The sequence below is a fragment of the Zalophus californianus genome, chromosome 9, assembly GCF_009762305.2.
Source record: "Zalophus californianus isolate mZalCal1 chromosome 9, mZalCal1.pri.v2, whole genome shotgun sequence".
NCBI classification, from domain to species: domain Eukaryota; kingdom Metazoa; phylum Chordata; class Mammalia; order Carnivora; family Otariidae; genus Zalophus; species Zalophus californianus.
Window position 1 is genome coordinate 103,599,095 of NC_045603.1, and position 21,893 is coordinate 103,620,987.

Here is a 21,893-nt window from a genome sequence, read left to right on the forward strand (position 1 = left end):
CTAGCCAGGCACCCCATAAAGTTGCATGTATTTTATTTAAGGTTTTATGCATTAGTAGTAGATATTTTTAATCTTTTAATTTCCTCTGTACCTTAACAAGTTATTTATCCTATAATTTGACACCATTCATGTGTATCAGTTTCCCAAACTGATCTTAGCTCCAGTCAATATCTAGTGCATCTTCTAGAATATATCATTCAGTTCACCCCCCACACCTACCAGTTAATATATGATAGGACCCCCTTTTAATAGTTTTGGAAGACAGGCCTAGCAGTTGCCTATTATATCATATTTTTATTTTATAGAGTTATGTTTTGGAGGATATGATTTGAATCACATTTTATCTGAACTATTAAACAACAATCTTGTTACAATAGGGTTCTACAGTATTCCTTTCATTAACTTGTCCTCAGCTTCTCACTAATTTGTTATTTTCTATACATTCTCTCTGTCTTTAAGATTACTATCTGTTTTGGGTTAAAGGAATATTTTCTTGGATACAAAAATGCATCATCAAACCAAAACAAAAGAGTTATTCTCCATTGATGTGTCTTCCTCCTCCTTCCTGATCCGAGGATGACGAGGCTAAAGTTTCCAGCTGGATCTGGCAGTCAGCATTTCTGGGATAAATTAAATGAGCACACTTGATTGAGGTGTAGCTGGACTGTATCACTGTCTTCCTATTATCCTGGGAGATCAAAGCAGAGCACAAAATGGGGCTTAGTCTTTAAAATATTTGAAACAGATGGCTGGTTCTTTTTGGTGAAAATTCAGGTTTTAAGGCAGACCACTTGTTAGGAAGACTTCATTTCTTCTCATTGAAAGAATAGTCAACAATGAACACTGAACATATACCACTCTTTCTTCCTCAGTTTCAAGACTAGAATCACAAACTTTTTGCGTGAGGATGGATTTGGCCTAGAAAGCGCTTGGACTATCTGGGTTCCTTTTTATGTAAATATAAAATAAGTTATTCAAATTTTGCTTTTGACATTTTGGGTATTAAATGAAAACATCTTAAACGTTTAAATTTTCATAGTCATTTTGTTGATGGGTCACTATTTAAAATCTAGCATTCATGTGGTTGTATCTTCCAGAAATTGAACCAGGATGTTTATCCCTCACTTCATGTTTTAACAAACTGAAAAGCCCATTCACAATTCTTTATCATTGACATCTGGGTCCTAAGTTCACATAGAATAATTCCATAAGTGTGGTTTGAGATTTTTATTGTTTGGTTTAAAACGGACTGAAATGAGAAAATTAACTCAAGAAATATTTATTGGGAGACTACTCCCAATCCATATACTGCACTAGGTATATGGATTAAAATATATGTTTCAACACTGTAAAACAACTAGTAAAGCATGTATTCTCCAACAGTGACAATTATACAAGGCACAATAGGAGAACCCAGGCCTCCACAAGAGACTCAAGGTCTCACAGAGAAGGTGATGCTTGAGCTGCCTCTTAAAGGAGCTGTTGGCATTTGCCAGGCACGTGTAATTTTAGACAAGGACATAGACGCATAAACAGTATAACATATTTGGTGTACTCTTAGTAGTTTATGAGGGATAGTGCTTAGGATGTATATTAATTATTTGTATATAACCTATTACCCCCAAACTTGGCAGCATAAAAAAAAATAATAAGCCTTTGTTATCTCAGTGGTGGTGTCTGTGGGTCAGGAATTCAGGAACCACTTAGCTGGTTAGAGTCTGTTATGGGGTTACAGTCAAGATGTCAGTTGGGACTGCAGTTATCCAAAAACTTGGCTGGGAATGGAGCATCCAGTTTCAAGATGGCTCATGCACAGTTCATGCTGGTTGTTGGTTAAGAACCTTCAGTTCTTCGCCATATGGATCTCTCCACAAGGTGGCCAACTTCACCCAAAATAAATGATTCAGGAGAAGAGAACAAGGATGAAGCCACAAGTGCCTTCTGTGACCTAGAATCAAAAGTTAGATACCATCACTCTTACCATATTCTGTTCCTTAGCAGCACGTCACTAAGACCATCCCACATTTAATGGTGCAGAGTATCTTGGGCTCTACTTTTTGAAGAGAGGCATGCCTTAGAATTCATGAACTTATTTAAAAAAAAACACCACAGAGTGTCAGGGTAGGGGGATGACAGACCATGAGGGTGATGCAGTCAACAGGTCGATCATGAAGACCTTAGTGTGCCACTGCAGTCTGTACAGGATGGACAACAAGGGGAGAACACTGGAAATAAGAAGGTCAGTTAAGATTCACTTCTTATTTTGTCCTGGAGAGCAATGCTGAAGGCCTTAATGGATGCAATGGTGGAAGAGTTAGTAAAGTGGGAATGTGTTCATTATCAAGAAACATTGGTTCTTCTAAGAAATGTCCCAAGTTGTTTCCAATCTTCCTTGGTTTAGAAAATCGAGAACACAGTCTGAAAGCCCAGTTACAGTTCAGAAAGTTAACGTGTCCACAGGAACTATTCAGATAAAAAGCAGTGAATAAAGCCTGCATGAGATATAATTGTTCAAGATGAGAAGCATCAAGCTGTGATGCGCGGCCACCTGCTGAGCAACATAGCTCCTAACCATATTTACAGGTCAGGTTACCTCTCCAGGCCTTGAACTTTTCATTTAGAAAGTAGGGCAAGGAGAAGGGAAGTAGATGACCTACATGATCTCTAAGATTCCTCTCATCTCTTATGTTTTGTACTCAAAATGAGTACAGGATACTGTTTTGATCCAATTAGTGTTTAATTTTTGACCTTGAGAATGTTTGACTGAATAAAAATATTTGACCTATTCACAAACATTTATTTTTTTTTGAGAGAGAGAGAGAATGAGAGATAGAGAGCACCAGAGGGAAGAGGGTCAGAGGGAGAAGCAGACTCCCTGCTGAGCAGGGAGCCCAATGTGGGACTCGATCCCGGGACTCCAGGATCATGACCTGAGCCGAAGGCAGTCGCTTAACCAACTGAGCCACCCAGGCGCCCTTCACAAACATTTAAATCAGGATAGACCAGTGTCAGGGAATTTTCACTGAATATTTGCCATAGCTGAATCTAAGTTAATTAGTTTAATTTATTTAACTTATTAAACTCTATTTAATTTCTTTTTTTTCTTTGTTTAAAGATTAATTTATTTGAGAGAGAGCGTGTGTGTGTGTGTGTGTGTGTGTGTGTGTGTGTGTGTGTGAGCAGGGGGAGGGGCAGAGGGAGAGGGAAAGAGAGAATCTCAAGCAGACTCCCCGCTGAGCATGAAGCCCGATGCAAGGCTCCATCCCAGGACCCCGAGACCACGACCTGAGCCAGAATCAAGAGCTGGCCTCTTTTTTTATTTTTTAAGATTTTATTTATTTATTTGACAGAGAGAGACACAAAGAGAGAGGGAGCATAAGCAGGGGGAGTGGGAGAGGGAGAAGCAGGCTCTCCGCTGAGCAGGGAGCCGGACGTGGGGCTCGATCCCAGGACACTGGGATCGTGACCCGAGCCAAAGGCAGACACCTAACGACTGAGCCACCCAGGCGCCCCCAAAAGCTGGCCTCTTAACCAACTGAGCCACCATACATATAATTGAAAATATCCAACTTTTTCAATATTCTTATTTTACTGAATCATTTTAGTATCAGTTTTTTTCCATATTTAAATTATATTATGATTGGAGCACCTGGGTGGCTCAGATGGTTAAGCGTCTGCCTTTGGCTCAGGTCATGATCTCCAGGTCCTGGGATCGAGCGCCACGTCAGGCTCCCAGTTCAGCGGACAGTCTGCTTCTCCCTTTCCCTCTGCCTTTCCCCTCGCTTGTGCTCTTTCTGTCTCTCTCTCTTTCAAATGAATAAATAAAATCTTTAAAAATGAATATATAAATTGTATAATGATTTTGTCATTCAGAGCTTTGCCCATATCAAATTTTACTAATTAAAACTTTCTGCAACTGTGAATTTTCTTTCTATGCCTGTTGCCAAATTCAGTTGTCTATTTTGCCAGTGTTTTGTTTTGATATTACTGTTGATGCAAATAATATTCATTGTGAATTGATTTTTCTATCATTTTATTCTTTTCATCATGATAAGTGTATATTCTCCTTATTCCTCGTCCTCTGTTTCCCCCATCGCCCCACCCACCTCCCCTCTGGTGACCATCAGTGTGTTCTCTGGAGGTAAGAGTCTGGTTTTTGGTTTGTCTTCTGACAGGAGTGAGGTGATACCTCGTAGTCATGAATTGAATCTTTTAATGGTAATTATTATTTATTTCTTAACTACTCTGTGAGAAAATTTTAAGAATTTCCTAATATTACGGTTACCCCATTGTCTGGAATTGATCTATCATAGGGATTGGCAAAATTTTTTGTAAATTTTTGTAGACATCATAGAGTAAATATTTTGTACTTTATGAACCCTGTGCTCTGTCACCACTATTCAGCTCTGCTGCTGCAGTATGAAAACAACCATAGGCAATGTGTAAATAGCAAGCATGACTGTGACCTAATATAACTTTATTTAGGTGCTAAAATTTGATTTTTGTATACTTTCTACATGTCACCACATGTTCTCGTTTTCTCTTTTTCAACCATTTGAAAATGTAAAAACCATTCTTAGATGATGGATTATAGAAAAACAGGCAGTGGTGTTAAATTTGGTCCACGGAGTATAATTTACCAATCTCTGGTCTGTTGCTTATCCAGTTCTTCTTTGTTGTTCTCATCACTTCCCCTGCTGTTATCTTGCCGTCCACAGTTGCTGGTGAAGCTAAGCACAGATGATAGGGTTAAAATGTCCTCAGGGTCAGAATGTCAGCTAAAGTTATCAAGAATAACTTGTATTTTACATGGACTCAAATGCATTTTATTGATGATGAAACAGATTCTTGAAAATAATAATTGTTAATAATTACTGAAAGAGCTTACTATGTGGTAGACACCTGGGTTATTAAAACCCCATAAAATTTACTATCCCCAAAGTAACTTGTCCTAGGTCTCATAGCGAGAATGTTGAAGAGCCTGGAGTTAAACCAGTCTTCAGAGCCCATGCTCTTAACTACTGCACAGTATTGCTCTATAGTTCTTCACTTCCTCACAGAGTTATCAATAGAGTGCAAACATTTTATAGCAGATAATGTAAGCGATACAAATCTGTCTCTAGTGAGGGCAGCCTCTGGGTAAAAAAGCCTTTCTTCACTAGTCTTTGAAACTGGATGCCCCATAATTAACATGATTACCAGCCAAGGGCCTACATGCTCTGGCTACAGTATTTGAGTGAGTCATGTTTATGGCGACAGCCAGCCACATTGCCTTCCCTGGCACAGAAGAATGGAGGCTACTGTGTCTGCTCAGAATGTAGTGCTATAAGGCGTGAGATGCCACAGCAGCTTTTGCCAGAGAAATATTCAAGTCGATAAGATTCTTACTAAAATCATAAGATACAGAGGGCCACCTACATTACTTTAATTCCATACCTAACTAGCAAAAAATTTCAGAAGTAACTAATATGAGGGTAGATAAGGCAAGTAGCCAGGCAAACAACTGTGCTTTCCTATAAGGTACAAGTTGTAATTGCTTCCAAGAGACACTGCGATGCAGGAGTTCCAGATCAGAGGAGCCTGGCCCCTGCCGATCAAACCATATAGTGCCTGGGGTTGAGGGGTGTTAAGTAACATGTGAACCTGATGCTTTATTCTCGTGCACAGAAAAATATGATTGTTTAGATGAGCATGTTAATGAAATCAGGGAAAGCTGAAAATATCCCAGTACGTAGAATGTACGGCATTGAACTCACAAGATAGTCTGAGACACAAATGTCAGCCTTAGGATGGCTTTGCAGTATTCTTTGAAATGGTACATCTGGGAAACGATGTGTGGATGGTTTATTAGGTAGACAGATACAGAAGTACACCAAACCAAATGAGACCTTATAGTTCAGATGAAGATGGCAGAGACTTTGCTTCCTGTGGATGATCTAGGGCTTTCGATTTCTGGCCAGCAGTAACATCTCAAATATAAGATTATAGCTGCTGAGGCCTACAAAGCAACAGAGTATGAAGAATCCCCCAAATTGTATTTGAACAGATTGCTTAAAGCATGGAGAGGGTTGTTCCTCCTGTTAGTTGCTGTGAAAGTCTGTGACACTGAAAGTATACTCCCTGGAAAGAGACCAAGGAAGAGCACTTAATGACATGAACAGATTGACACGGTGACACAAAGGTGTATTCTGCATTCTCTTGTCCCTTTTCCTCTTTGCTTGATCTTTAGAGTTGGAGTTTCTACTTCACTCTTTCGTTCTGTTTCCTATTTTCTAAACACCCATAATGTGTTACGTATTCTGATTATATTAGGAACGTGGTCTCTGTCCTTCGTATTTCCTCACTGAAACTGTTACAGAATTTGGATGTAGGTCCATATGTATGGTAGCTTTTTCATGAGGACTAAAAGCTGGGGCTGGAGCCTGGGAGATAAAGCAAATATGAAGATTCTGCACAAACATAACTTTTTCCCCCACTATCAAGTCCCTTTACATCTCTACCAGGAGCCTTCCTACTCTGTTGTATCACGTTGCTTCACCTGCTTCAGTCTAGATGTGCTCCCATTTCTGGGTCCTCGGAGCTTTCTCCCTTGGTCTGCTGGCACTGCCTTTTTTTACTTGGTAGTACTCTGCTGTTTTTCTCTCAGGATCTGTCAGCTCGGTCAGAGTCCTTGTGTTGCTTTCTGACCACTCTGTTCCTCACATTCCACTGGGACTGTTGTGCTCTGCCATCAGACTTCAGAGTTGATCTTCAGTTGGCACTTAATGAGCCCTGTATTGGATCAGAGAGAATCAGGGCACAGGGATCCTTCTTCCAAAAATTGGGTCATATATATATACACACAGAAAAGCTTGTCTTGCCCCACATTACTTAATCCTGAAATCCCCTGGCTGTTAACTTACAACATGGAACATCAGTCACAACTTGTAGAATTTCTGGTATTTCTATGCTGAGCCTATTTTGTCATAGTAACACTTTTATCCTCCAATAATAATAAGGCTTTGCTAAAGCATCAACTACTAGTAATAATGAAATGGTGATATCTGTCAGAGTTTGTGTTTTGCTAAGAAATTTTCACTTTCAGAGAGGGGGGAGGGGGAGATTAATTCAATGACTATATGGGACGTTTATTCTCAGATAAAGAAAATGGGTAGAGAAAACCATCTTCCTAATTTTTGTTTTTCCCAAATCTTTTTTTTTTCTCCACCCAAAGCCTGGATTACTCCCAAGGTAAAAGGAGTAATGTCTGGAAATCGTTAATCCGTGGGATTTGTTCATGGTGTATAAAATTTTCAGAAAGAATTTGCTTTTTAAATATGATTTCCTGATTGACTATGGCAGACATAAATCCAGGAAGGACAGCTCTGTCGGAGCAGCCAAGATCCCTCCCGCATTTTTTGGTGTGTATGTGTGGAGTGGAAATAAAGATTCTCCGTGCGGGTAGGTCAGGAGGAGAGAGAGGCAAAGGGGAAAGGGGAGAACAGTGATGCTCCTGGGGTGAAAGTAGGGGCCGCACACCCTGACCTCTCCTGGAATTCACTGTGAGCTCACTAGGATCCTAGCTTTATTTCAGTTTATAGTAATGAGAGAGAGAAGTTAAGGAGTCACCTTTTGTGCCTCCTCTCTGGTACTGTTTTCAGTTCTTGAAGTTCGGAAACATACCCATCCTCTCAGTTGGCAGAGTTCGAAGCTGTGCTCAAGCTGAAAATAATGGCTAAGGGCCATCTTACTCCGATCTTTCCTTCCATTTTGCTCTTGTCACCCTCCTGCCACTACAAGCACATACATGTGCCTTCTCATACACACCAGATCGCGTGGCCCTAACCTGTTTGTTTCCTGGTTATTTCTGACTTTAAGAGATCAAATTCCTGTACGTAATTAGTCTTTCTTTAAAAAGCACAGATACCCATTTCTGATATTTATACACAGCTGCGGATACATTTATATTTTCCCCTGCATTTCAAGTGATAAGTAGACTCTCCTTCTCTCCCACCTGTACCCTCCTAGGCCATGTTTAATGAGGAGCCATGTCTACTAAAGGCTTCAGACACAGAACGAGCCCCTCAGTGGCCACAGCCTGTCTGTGAGCATTCTGCAGTGAACTTCTAAATACCTCCATTCTCCTCTTGTGTTTGATTTGACACTAGAGTTGAAATAATAACTTGACTAATGGCAAACTATCCCATTCTACTCCTCCCAACTCTTTTAGGTTTACACACACACACACACACACACACACACACACACACACACACACACACACACACACCTTTAACCTGAACTTGAAATAAGCTAATCACAGAACAGTCTCCTCCAGAGACTGGCCTCTGTTTGGGAGCCCTTATAGAGATAAGCTATCCAATCTCATAGTTACTAGATAATCATACTTGGCTCTTTTTTTCTCTGTATTCCTGTAGACTGTGAGAAGGAGTCAGTGGATATGTTCCCTGTAATGTAGATTCACATCCTTTGTTATGTCCTTCCTTGTTTATTGCCATATGTCAAGGTCGGAAGGTTCCTTTTGTTTAACCTGGGCACCTCCACTTGGCCTTCTCTTCCACTTCCGGTGCAATGGTACATTGCATTAGAAAGAGAAGAAAATGAGATGTTGTGATAGGTTGTTATTGTGGTTTGCCCGGCAGGCAACAAGCGTGTTGCAATTTGTCAGATCCATCTATCTAGCAGACAAGTAATAATTCCAAGAAGTGTTGTTGTGCTTGACTGCAGCAAACAATTATAGCAGGGGTACCTTAGGCACCAGCCCTCAAAGGATCAGAATGGAGTGTGAGTTACAATTCCAGCACTCAGGGATGTGCACAGGCATGCGAGGAGTTGAAGCCGCCATTTTTGCCTGTGGCCAACTGTCTAGTTTTTTTCCTTTTAAATGCAGCATCAGCATTCGTTTGGCTTGCCTGCTCAAAGAATGTGAGCCTCTCTTCTCCCTCTTCTGCCTCATTTTTCTCCCCCATACCTAGAATTTTTTCCACATAATTTCTCATTCATGAGTGTATAGCTGTGGAGCTTTACTATAGAACGGGGAAGTCGTTCATCTGTTTTATCGTGTGCACACTTTTAGGTGCACACACACAAATATTTAAACTCTACATTGTTCACTAAAATCCAGTAAATGATTTATTGTGAAGAGGCAAGCCGCAGCCAAGAACTGAATCGAAGATGCTTTCCCATCTTTATTAGCTCTTAAGAGCAAGGAAGAATTTTGGAACACACACCTGCTCTTAGCATTTCTTAATCTAGCAGAGTGGATGGCTTTTTTTTTTTTTAAGATCTTATTTATTTATTTGAGCCAGGGTAGAGGGGTTGGGGAGGGAGAAGCAGGCTCCCCGCTGAGCAGGGAGCCTGATGTGGGGCTCCATCCCAGGACCCTGGGATCATGACCTGAGCCAAAGGCAGACGTTTATCCGACTAAGCCATCCAGGCTTCCCGAGTGGATGGCTTTATTAATTCTAGTTATCTTACTCTCTCATCTGACCAGATCTTCTGGGAGCCTACTATGTGTCCTCTTGATTGGTTAGCTTATGTAGTAGTTTCTGTGCCTCATAATTGTATTCTCTCCTCTTAATGTCCATTTATCTGCACTTCTTCATCTGCACATATTTGTCTGCCCCCTTATTGGTAAATGACCTTATTTTCATGTATCTTACAAGTTTCCAAATATTAAAGTAGGTACTTGAAATACCTACAGCCTTAACATCCTCCATGAGCGTATAAATAAAGGGGCTCAGCAGATTTCCTTCCCTCACTAGTGGGCAGGCCCCCAACACTCTGCTATATTTGAGTAGCATTTATTATACTGCATAAAATAGGATAGGTTTTAACAAAATGGAGAATAAATAGGCAAAATATAGTTAGCAGCTCTGTAGTTCAGATTTCAGGATTCATTTTATTCTGTACCCTGTTTCCTATCTCCTTATGACTTTGAGTACAGAATTTTTTCTCTCCGTCTGGATCAACAAGTAGGGGATGATTTGTTTTGTCTTGCTGAAGTGGTAATCTATGCTTAAAGAAAAATGACAACAGACTTCTGAGCTGTAAGACTAAGAGGAAATGATCACATGTTATTTTAAAAAATTATTCCCACTTTAGTTTGTACTTCAAAACCCATAGCCTTTTTCAGTTTTCATAGACACATTTAAACTTTAACAAACCATAAAGCCCTTTAAATCTGAAGCCCTTGAAGAGAGTTTTTACTTTAAGAACCAGATATCTCTATTTGTGGTAAGATTTCTGATTAACATTTATTCATCTCAGTGATCCAGTGGTCCCTGGACCTGAACTGCTAGTGATAACCAAGTATTTACTATTCCTCTCCTTTACCCAGTGTTAAAGAAAAAAAAAATTATCCGTTCACTTTTTAAAACAGCAAGACAGACTTCATTCAGGACCATTATGATAGGTATAGGGACCACTGCAATGGAGTTTTTCAGTGGGGAGAAAGATTGTGCTTAACAATCTTTGAATTGAATACAACAACAAGGAAAAGTGGAAATTTAGAGCCAAGGAGCAGGGTGGGGGTCAGTGGATGGAGGCTTACTAAGAGGAGAGACATCAGGGAGAAGGACACATCCTGGCTAAGCCCTTCTAACAGGAGCCTTGCTGAAGGCAGGCCAGAGTGATCAGACATCATCTGGAGAATGGTGGAGGATGAGGAACCTGACCAGATGTTGAGGGTGATCAAATATCAAGGATGGGAGATTCTTGATAAACCAATTTAGCAGAATTCTTGCTAGAGCTGGACAATGTAGAGATGAACACAGAAGCTCCAAATTTAGGGCCCAGTTGAGAAGAGAGTTCAGGGGAGCCTAACTAAAGTTAGGTTAAAGAGAGAATCTTTGTCACCAGTATATAGATAAGGTCATGAGAATGTTAATAGAGCCAGTTCAAATTTTTTATTAACTGTCATAATAATAGCAGGTCATCCATAAGGGAGGGTGAGAAAGGGATTCTGCTTGCTAGAGAACTCATATTTGAGGTACTTAGTAAATATTTATAACACAAGTAATATTCTGAATTATTTTGCTTTTGTCATGATTTTTATTTTTGGTTTGGAAGGTAAGTGTAGGACAGTCACATTCTATAAAATATGGGGAGTCAAATAGATATACATGAAAAATAGTAATGAAGTGAGGGTCAGGATTTGGAGCCCTTAAGTTTCTTGCCTTTAACTTTAGGTTATCTGTTAATTTTTCCTGAAATTTTGGAAGTTTATTGACTTTACCCCTAAAAGGAAGGCAGCTATGCTATTATAGAATTGTTTTTCAGTGACTAGTCCTCTAAGCAGAAACTAAGTCTAAAGCTATTAAAATTTTCCAGATTCTCAATGCTAACAATAAGGTTTGGTTTTTGATGGCGGTTATATAGGTATATCTTACAAACTGTTCTGAAGTTTTGACTTTTTTATAGGTTATTATCAGGGTGCAGACATGCTAGGCATATTTTTGTCCAAAGTATCTCTTGCCAGAGAAATATGAAATGAAGGCCTTCTCAAATATATGTATTTTTTTCTATTTCGTAGGGTTAAAAAATGGGTAAGGACTGTAACACCAAAAATATTTAGAGAGTCCATTAACTGTCCTTCTCTTTGGGCTTCAAATGAGAAGGCTAATTAAGAGGTTGGATCTCAGGGGTGCCTGGGTAGCTCAGTCGGTTAAGCATCCGACTCGATTTTGGCTCAGGTCATAAGACAGGCTCCACGCCTAGCGTGGAACCTGCTTAAGATTCTCTCTGTCCCGGGGCGCCTGGGTGGCTCAGATGGTTAAGCGTCTGCCTTCAGCTCAGGTCATGATCCCGGGGTCCTGGGATCGAGCCCTGCATCGGCTCCCTGCTCGGCGGGAAGCCTGTTTCTCCCCCTCTCACTCCTCCTGCTTGTGTTCCCTCTCTCACTGTGTCTCTCTCTGTCAAATAAATAAAATCTTTAAAACAAACAAACAAACAAAAAGATTCTCTCTGTCCCTTTCCTTCTGCCCCTCCCCTCCTCTCTAAAAAAAAAAAAAGTTGAATCTCAGAGACCATTAAGAATAAAAAACTTGAATTTTATGACCTTATGTATGAAGACTAAATTAAGCTAAGCTTCACATCAAGGCAAAGAGGTTTATTTAGCAATTTAAGTGTTTGCCTGAAGTAAACTTCAAAAGTAAACATAAAGGGCACCTGGGTGGCTCAGTTGGTTAAGCGACTGCCTTCGGCTCAGGTCATGATCCTGGAGTCCCGGGATCGAGTCCCGCATCGGGGTCCCTGCTCGGCGGGGAGTCTGCTTCTCCCTCTGACCCAACCCCCTCTCATGTTCTCTCTCTCTCTCTCTCATTCTCTCTCTCAAATAAATAAAATCTTTAAAAAAAAGTAAACAAAGATAAATCATGAATTTATGCATTTTAATTCTTATATACACTCAACACATTCATTCCACTATTTCATGATTTTTTTTAAATGTAGACCAGAACCACACCTTATTCTTAATATTCTCATCAGCTAAAACCAGACATGGCATGGCACAGAGACATTCACTAAATGTTTGTTAAGTGAATTAGATAACTTTAGTTTTCAATATATGTCATTTGATAAGCAGTATATCTAATCAATGTAGGCAAAGTATTATGAGGGTTACTATATTTTTCAAATAACTCTATTCTTTCACCAAATAGCTGTATTTAAGTGAGAACATAACACAACGCTCTAAACCTTTGTGAAGAGACTTAACACCGTCCTTCATCTTTCTGATCCTTGGGTATGTTATTGGTCAAGAAGATAAACTTAGTTATTGAGGAGGAAAAAGACTTTGAGACTAGATTGATATATTTTATTTTCTTGTTTCCTTTTTTACTTTTCGGAGTTAGCTCTCCGCTGGGGCCTCTGGACAAGAATGCAATTAAGAGTAATGTCTCTGGGAAGTTAATATGTTGTTCTGGGACTTTTTTGATGTACCTACATGACAGAAGTATAATGGTAACCCAATAAGAAATCAGAACTACCACTAGCATTGATGCGATTACATACGGACAGTTGAACCTGCCTCTGAAGGCTTCAGCAGCAGAGAGAAAGAAGAACAAAAAGATTTTGTAGCCAATTAAGGCGGTCAGCTAGCCACAGAAGAATCATAGTAAATTTAAAAATAATTTACAAGGAACACAGTAAATGATCAATAAATGTTAGCTTTTTAAAAAATGGTATCTTCCAAACAACAAAATATTAGTTACCCCAAGAGCAAATACCTTAAGTCCCAAATAATATTCAGTACCTATCCATTCAGTCTTTATGATGTAGATATACCATTCCTTTCAAAATGAGTTCCTAGAATGTGTTACAACCAACTAACCTATACTTAGAGTAAATGTCTGACACGGAAACAGTAGAATGGGAAGAGAAAAGCAGGCTGTATAATGGACTGGTTTGGAGTCTTTCACTCTGCACATTCCATCCTCATATTGAAGAGTCAAATGGTCTAAGAAAGTGTGTTCAGATATCATAGATAAATGGGTTGCAGAAATGGAATACTGTGGAATTTTCAGTTACAATCTACATCGAACAATACAGGAGCAACTCATCTGTCTTCCAAAAGACCTTTACCCATCTAATCTCACTTAAGTGGAAAGGAGGTTAAAATAAACACCTCAGAGGATCACTGTCCTCTGTCACCATACATCATCAAACACTGGCCTGTGAAGTCAGTTTGAGAACCTAGTACATTAGCAAATAAATCCTTGCAAGAAGAAACAAAGCTATCAGTACATCAACCAAAAAGTCTCTTCATCCCTTTTTACAATTTAAATTCTTTTCCTTAACAATTTGGTAAATATAGGATTGGGGGAATATTGCCATTTGGCATCATATTTGATACAAACAGAAGTTGTCTTGACAAGTTCATTTTTTAACTTCTTTTTGCCAAAAAAGGTGTATAACCATTGTTCTGTATAGCTATAGAGCTAATGTGGCCTGACCACATTTCTCATAGTTTTTGGTAGGACTTCTTGCCAATGGACCGAGGTTGTATGTGGACAGAAGACATAACTTATGGATCCTGTAAGGCATCCTCATTCTACTCTGCAAGTGTCCCTCTTCCCTCTTGAGATTAGGCAGGGGCAGTTCTACCTTGTGGGAAATGCAGTTTCTTTTCTAAGTGGCCTGTCCAAGTCAGATAGAGAGGAAAAGGAAGAGATAAAGGCATTTCCCACATGATGGACATGGTTAAATGTGTCCCAGAGAGGCCAAAGTGATTTTTTTTTTAGTGGGTAGATTTGGAAACTGTGCTATTTGGGCTGTTTCCTATGCTTTCACATAGTAAACTCAGTGGGTTTTGTTTTGTTTTATTTTGTTTTTTTAAAGCAGTTCCCTTTGGCATGGAAAGAAAGGATAGACATCGGGGTTATTACATGGAATAAATCTTTGTCCTGGAAAAAAATGTCAAATTCCATCATATTTTAACTTTTCAACTTGGACTTTGAAAAATTCTAGAGTGCAAAAGATTCTTATGTTTTTTAATCAGCACTTCAACATGAAATGCATTTAAATCAGCTTGAAATTTATCTTTGATTAAGAACAAGGACCTAAAACAAATTTTTCCATCTCAAGTTATATAGTGGTGAGGTAGTATCTTTCTAAATTCCATTTACTTAGAAGAAATTTGACTTCTCCACTACTACCATTTATCACATTGTCCCCTTTCCTCTATGGTCATACCTTTTTATGCCAGTTTGCCCATTCAAACATTCATTACCTAAGATACCAGCTTTTTCAGCCTTGCAGCCCAGGTGTGATAACAACTATAGACACACACACACACACAGAATGGGAATAAGTGGAAATCCCAAAAGTGAACACCCCCCAAAGTTGTTATCAATGTGTATGTGAAAGAAGACAAGGCCAATCTAAAAAAAAAAAAAAAAAAAAATGTAAAGTGAAATAGGGCTGCATTGCTTGAAGGCCTCAGGGATATGGTGTGTGGTAATAGAACCATGACTAGGCAGTTTAGTTACTAAAGTGCAAAGTGTACATTCATTTAAAGGAATACTGCTTTTAAATTGCTTTTAAGATTATGCTTTAGAATTCTTTATAAAATTTTCTGCAGTGAGTATGCATTTGTGATCAGAAATAAAATACAATTCTTTTTGAGAGATTGATGATGTTTGTGAAAAGTTATCCAACTTCCTCGCTCTCCAAATCCTCTGCTTTATTGAAACAATCCCTTCCTGGGTGCCTGGGTGGCTCAGTCAGTTAAGCATCTGCCTTTGGCTCAGGTCATGGTCCCAGAGTCCTGGGATTGAGTCCCTCATCGGGTTGCCTGCTCTGCGGGAAGCCTGCTTCTCCCTCTGCCTCTCCCTCTCTGTCTTGCTCATGAATAAATAAATAAAATCTTAAAAAAAAAAAAGAAAGAAAGAAAGAAACAGTTCCTTCCTTCTGTGATTGGCACTGTCGATATGTCTGTCATAGGTAGGAAAGGCCAGCACAGAACTGGTACCATGAGCCTGCTGCTAGGGGTCTCTTACAGAGTCCAAGAAACTTCCACACCAGCACCTAAGTGTTGAACTTTTATCCTTAAAGAATTGTGTATGTGAGTTTAAAAAATAAAATAATGCTAAGTTGATTTACTTTCTCTGGTTTGTATTTGAATTTCTATAATGTGTAATACTCGATAGGCCTAAACTCTGAACTCTGTTCTTTTTAATAAGCTAAAGATTATTTTAGCAACTAAGCTCTCAATTATTTCATGGAAATAACATCAGAAACAGAAGAAATGTGATGTATTTATAAAGCAACCACTAAAAACCATGTTTTCCAGGAATACGTGATGTTTGAATAGTACTCATAACATTAAATGGATAAGCAATATGTATCAAGGGAAATATGAAGTGTGATACTATTAAAAGCTGATTTATAAAAGTTTATAAAAAGACTTAGAAGAAAATCAGTGTTGCAAATGGTAGTCTTGTTGGAACACTTATGCCTATTTTATTATTTCTTTTACACTTTTTCCCCATATTTTTCAGAGTAAAATATGTGTTGATTTCATAATAAAAAATATAAAACTGTGTTCATTTAAAAACTCTGAAAGAGAAATGAAGGAAAGCAGCAGGAGCAGGCCTCTAAGGAGGCCAGGGAGAAATCGGTGTCACTTTTGAAAGTAATACCAGTCCTTGTTTCTGAAAATGAAGATTATTGAGCTCCTTATTCATGAGGTGGGTCAGAGGTGTCCTGTGCGTGGAAAATGCCAGCCCAGTGACATGCAACAGGTGCAGACCTCTGCCTTGTAAGCCCTGGGAACATTTTGAGAATTGCCAGCATTTTGGTGGGGCTTTGCAGCTCTCACAGCTGCTGTGGATCAAGCAGATGCTGCTCTAACATTCCAGCATATTCTGAGATGTGAGATCGGACCCAGCTCTTCCTCAGCACACCAGGCTTTGACCAACTACCAAGTACCTGACCAGAGAATTGTCATGAGGGCTGTCAGATGAAATTCTGGGGCAGAAGCCATCTGTCATTTAACATGCTTCCAAAGGGAGTCAAGGGATAGTTATTCACCCAGGGTAAAGGAAATAGCAAAAAAAAAAAAAAAAAAAATTCTTTTTTTTTTTAATGCAGGACTCTTTCTCAAGAAAAACATCAAACCAGTGTTACAACTGAGAGAATTTCAGAGTCCTTGGCTGTGAGTCAGGTGTTTGGTGTTATGTAAGGATTTATCAATCACTGTTTAAAAAGAATATCGGATAGCTCTGTGAAATGAATGAGGGGAGCTTAAGGCAGGATGAGGGAGATTTAGTAATGAGTTCACTCATCACATCTCATGGCCAAGAAAAACATACACCTTCTCCAGAGACCGAATTTTTCTTCCATTCCAGGAGGTGAAGGAACACATGAAGTATATGTTGTCCAGGCTTTCAGTGAGCAAATTTCACTAGCAGTTTTTTATAACCACTCATAAATAAATGGGAAGAGAAATTGTGAGGTAACTGGAGTCTTTCTGTATCAGGAATGTCATCTCTGTAAAAACAAGTTAGTCCTGTGTTTAATCCCCCGCCTAAATACGGAACTCTCAGTTTCATGTTGATAGACTAAGCCAACATTCCCTACCTGTCTCCCAGAAATGGATGGGTGTGACAAGTGTAAATGTGCAAGTGTGTGGAACTGTATCTTTTTATAATCCTGAAGATTTCAGTGGTGCTTAGAGGAGCTTTAGTCTTTGGTCAGTTTTCTTTGACTTGGGAGGCATGAAGATATTTGAACTTCTTGTTTCAGAATGACCTTGACTTTCCTCAATGTTTTCACTTCAGATCATCCAGCCCCTCTTAGAACTTGACCAAAATAGAAGCAAATTAAAGTTGTATATTGGACACCTGACAGCCCTCTGCCATGACCGAGACCCCCTGATCCTTCGTGGACTCACTCCACCAGCTTCCTATAACTTGGACGATGACCAGGCAGCTTGGGAGAATGAGCTGCAGAAGATGACCCAGGAACAGGTAAGTCTCTCACTTGAACTTTGACAAGACCCTGATAAAATTCAGCTACTCCTTAGGTTAGGGCAATAGGAGCTCCCTTGGGATGTTCAGTGTTCAGATTCAAGATTCTTAGCAACTGGCAGTTCCTCAATAGATAATAGGAATTACCATTTGCAAGAAGTACCACTTTATTCTTCCCTCAGTGTAACTTGCTCAAGTATCAGAAAGGGCTGCTTAGAAAGGAGAGGGTTGGGGTGCCTGGGTGGCTCAGTCACTTAAGCGTCCAATTCTTGGTTTCTGCTCAGGTCATGATCTCAGGGTCTTGAGATCGAACCCCTAGTTGGGCTCCAAGCTCAGTGCAGAGTCTGCTTGAGACTCTCTCTCTCTCCCTCTCGCTCTGCCCCTCCCCCGCTCATGGTCTCTCTCTCTCTCTCTCTCTCTAAAATAAATAAATCTTCGAGAAAAAAAGGAGAGGCTTATCTGCTAACATGCCATACTTTATTTCATACAAGTGATGACCACTAATAATTATAGCCACTGAAGGAAAATCTGAGTTAAGGATACTTGGATAATGGATTTTTTTTCTTTTAAGATTTTTTATTTATTCATCTGAGAGAGAGAGAGAGAGCCAGAGCACAAGCAGGGAGGAGGGTCAGAGGGAGAGGGAGAAACAGACTCCCCACTGAGCAGGGAGCCGGTTGCGGGGCTCAATCCTAGGACTCTGGGATCATGACCTGTGCCGAAGGCAGATGCTTAACCCACTGAGCCACCCAGGTGCCCCTGGATAAAGGATTCTTGACAAGTCAGTAGCAAGTATCTACAGTTGTCTTTAGGCAATAGTGGGTTACAACTATTTTTTAAGTGAAAGAACTATTAGATGAATTAGTTTAGGTGCTCCCCATGATAACATTTTCGGCCTATAAAAATCCAATGATTCTCTTTTGTTCATATTGTGATTTTTTTTTTTTTTTAGTTCAATAAAGAAAGGCTAGTCTGGAGACAAAAACTGGGGGTAAAAGAAAGAGATAGGGGCTCCTGGGTGGCTCAGTCAGTTGAGTGTCCAACTCTTGATTTTGGCTGAGGTCATGATCTCAGGGTCCTGGGATCGAGCCCTGAGTTGGGCTCCCTGCTCAGTAGGGAATCTGCTTCTCTCTCTCCCGTTTTCCCTCTTCCCCCCACTCATGCTTGCGAGCGTGCTCTCTCTCTCAAATAAATAAAATCTTTAAAAAAAAAAAAAGGAAAGAAAGAAAGATAAAAATGGATAAGGCTAGCTATAAAGAGCAGACATGGAGAGTGAAGGGAAGAAAGACTGAATAAACACAGAAAAAGAGAAATAGAACAGTTTCTAAAACCTTAACTCCTAAGCCCCTTTAGTTCCTCGTTTACAGAGGGGTTGATGATATCCCTACTAGGCCACGATTGTACCAACTGAGAGACTTAATTGCATTCGTGCTGTAAATTTACTAAAATTCTCTGGAATTTTGGAGCCATATGCTATTTTCCAGCTAAATCCTTGCTATTTAACACTGTTTGTTTACTCATAATGTGTGAAGGAAGATTGTGTTAAATACAGACACTTCCATGGTATGACAGCAATGTCAACCCACAGATCAAGAAATGCAGGCTGGAGTCTTAGAGCTGTGCTTACTTCTCCATGGTATGGATATTGCCTTAGTAGACACATTCAACAGCCTAATTACTTATCTACTTTACTTATTTGATGAGTAAAGATAAAGCCTACCTCTCAAATTTAGCATGTTGCCATAGAAATTTTAAATTCTCTCTTCTTGAAAGAGGGAGGAAGAATGTAAAGGACAGAATGAAATTGGATTCCTAATAGCTAAAGGACATTAGTAACCATGTAGTGAAAATGCAACTGAAAGCCCACTGGAAGCGGAATGCATGCCTAGTTAATTTCAAAAACTTTTACTTCAAAATTTTACAGAAGAACAGTGCTTCTTAGGGCGCCTGGGTGCTCAGTCAGTTAAGCGTCTGCTTTCAGCTCAGATCATAATCCCCCAGGGTCCTGGGATCAAGTCCCCTATCAGGGCTCCCAGCTCAGCGGGGAACTTGCTTCTCCCTCTGCCTGCCGCTCCCCCTGCTTGTGCGCTCTCTCTCTCTGTCAAATAAATAAATAAAATCTTTAAAAAAGAAAAAAAAAGAACAGTGCTTCTTAAAGCACTGACATAGTGATATATCAAAATTGAACTGGCATTAAATTATTTCTTTGTATAACAGATTGTCTTTGAAATGAAAAAAATATTTCTGCTTAGTTCTGTTTTCAAATATGCTTGAATGGACTTAACTCAGATTTTCTAAGGGAAAAAAAATATCTCCAGAGTGAGACCAAAATAGGAAATTTCAAACTAAGAATTTTTCAGAAAGTTTTAAATAAATGAAACCAAGAATTCATTAATCGGCTTGCCATTATATATTATGTTACGATCAAGCTACGGGTAATCATCAAAAGAGTTTTGCTCACATACATGAATTGTGTTAATATGTTTCTTCTTGACTGAGAATGTTCTTCAGTCACTGAAGTTATTGCTTGAGGTGTGTGAAGTTGTATCTTTAGCAGGATTCCCTGGGAACCCTGAGAAACAGGGGACTTAGGTCATCTGTAAAGGAATACAGCAACTAACACCACCTTCTGCTGCTAAAGGTTGGTGGAGAAACCAACCAATTTTCTGCCAGCTCACCACAAGTAAGAATTTAACGGGACAGTGCAGGCTATTGAGAAACTTGACCCCTAGTACTATAAAATGATTGGTCCATGATCAAGGTTTACTTTAGTTTTTGAAGCCCAAGAAACATTAAGACCTGAATCATTGACAAATATGCACATCGGTTTATTTTGTGTGTGTATGGTGTGTTGTGTTTACATTTTTGTTTTGGGGGATGTAGAGCCCTCTGCAACTGACATTTGTGTTATCCAACTGTGTGTGTCCTGTGCCTTTCACTGCCACCATGCCACCCCCCCCAATAACACCCTCATGAGGACAGGACAGGAGCCTTGTCTATCCCAAGAATAATGCCTAGCATATAGTATCTGCTTAATAAATATTTGTTGAATAAATAAGAGACAGAAGAAGACAGACTGGATAAATTCCATACTCCTTATCACATCCTACAAGACTTTCTTTCATTGGCCTGTTTATTAAATGCGCATCTCTTCTCATCCTAGCCTTGAAGCATACCCAACCACTTAGTTTTAAACTACTTGAAGTTTTTATACTTCTGACCTTTTGCTCATATTGATCCTTCTGCCTAATATGCCCTTCCCTACCTTGTCTCCTGGGCAATACCTAAATAGGAATCTGAGTTTTTAAGCTCAGCTCAGACATCATTTCTTCTATGTATCCATTCCTGAAACCCTAGGCAGATTGTGTCACTTCCTCTTTAAGGTTTCTGTAGTACCTACAACACGTATACTTACTTGTTTTCTTATCTGTCTTCCCATTCTAGCCTTTCTGTCTGTTAAAGACATGAACTATATAATTTTCATCTTAAAATTAGCACCACATCAACAAGTACCACTTGCTCAGTAACTTAAATGAGTAAGTGAATTCTCGTGAGTTCTGCATAGCTTATTAGTTTGTATTTCATATTTGAGATTCTTATTTCTCCAACTAGGAAAGTTTCTTCACTGCCAGAACCATGTCTTATATTTCTAAAGTGCCTAGCATAGTATTATGTGCATAGGGAATGTTTAGTATATATTTAGCTGATTATTTCTCTATTGGGCAACCCAAGACAGTTTCCTCAGTGCCATTCAGTAGCTTTGGATAAGCTTACTATTGATGTCAGGAACCATTCAGACTCATCCTGAGTCGTAACACTATTATCTGCAAGTGCCCAGCCTATAGACACAGAACCTTATATCTGAAGATTTACCAGAATTGTTTTATTGCCATTGCCATTTTTGGAAGCTGGCTACCGTACCAACTAAACTTACAGATTTGCTTATTTTTCTTACTTACTGGTTTTTGTTTTATGTATCCTGAAGCTCTGTTATTGAGTGCATACACATTAATGATTATTATGTCTTCTTGATGAATTGATTTTTTTATTATTATGTGACAGCAACATAACCATTCCAGCTTTCTTTAGGTTAGTGTGTGCATGGTATATCTTTTTCCATATATTTGCTTTTAAGCTATCTGGGTCTTTATATATAAAAAGAGTTTCTTGAAGATAGCATATATTCCACCAGCACCAGGCTCAGGTCTAGGAGACAAGGTTCCTCCTTGGTTCCAGAGGGCAGGGCTACCTCCTAAGTTTCAACAGACCAGGCTATCACCCAGGGCCAGAGGGGTGGAGTTGCCTGGGGGACAGAGCATCCAGCCAAAGAGGATTATTCTTGAGCCTTAAAATCTAATAGTTTACCCTGCAAAGTTTTGAACTTGGGTTGGGACCCATGACCCCTTCTGAAATAGGAATGTCTAA

General features: G+C 39.5%; 1 protein-coding gene across 15 annotated transcripts in view; it reads left to right on the top strand.

Moving 5' to 3' along the window:
• Window positions 1–21,893, top strand: part of ERC1 (ELKS/RAB6-interacting/CAST family member 1) — a 560,596-nt gene that overhangs the window by 501,649 nt on the left and 37,054 nt on the right. For 12 of the 15 annotated variants that reach the window (XR_003519825.2, XR_003519824.2, XR_003519826.2 and 9 more), the window contains one exon: window positions 17,280–17,468. Coding sequence is in view for 9 of the 15 variants with exons in the window: in XM_027593114.1 (XP_027448915.1) it covers window positions 17,280–17,468 (189 nt within the window). In the remaining 6 variants the exon portion in view is untranslated. Of the gene's footprint in view, window positions 1–17,279; window positions 17,469–21,893 lie in introns of those variants that run through there. The other 3 variants (XM_027593126.2, XM_027593123.2, XM_027593124.2) reach the window with 1 other exon arrangement.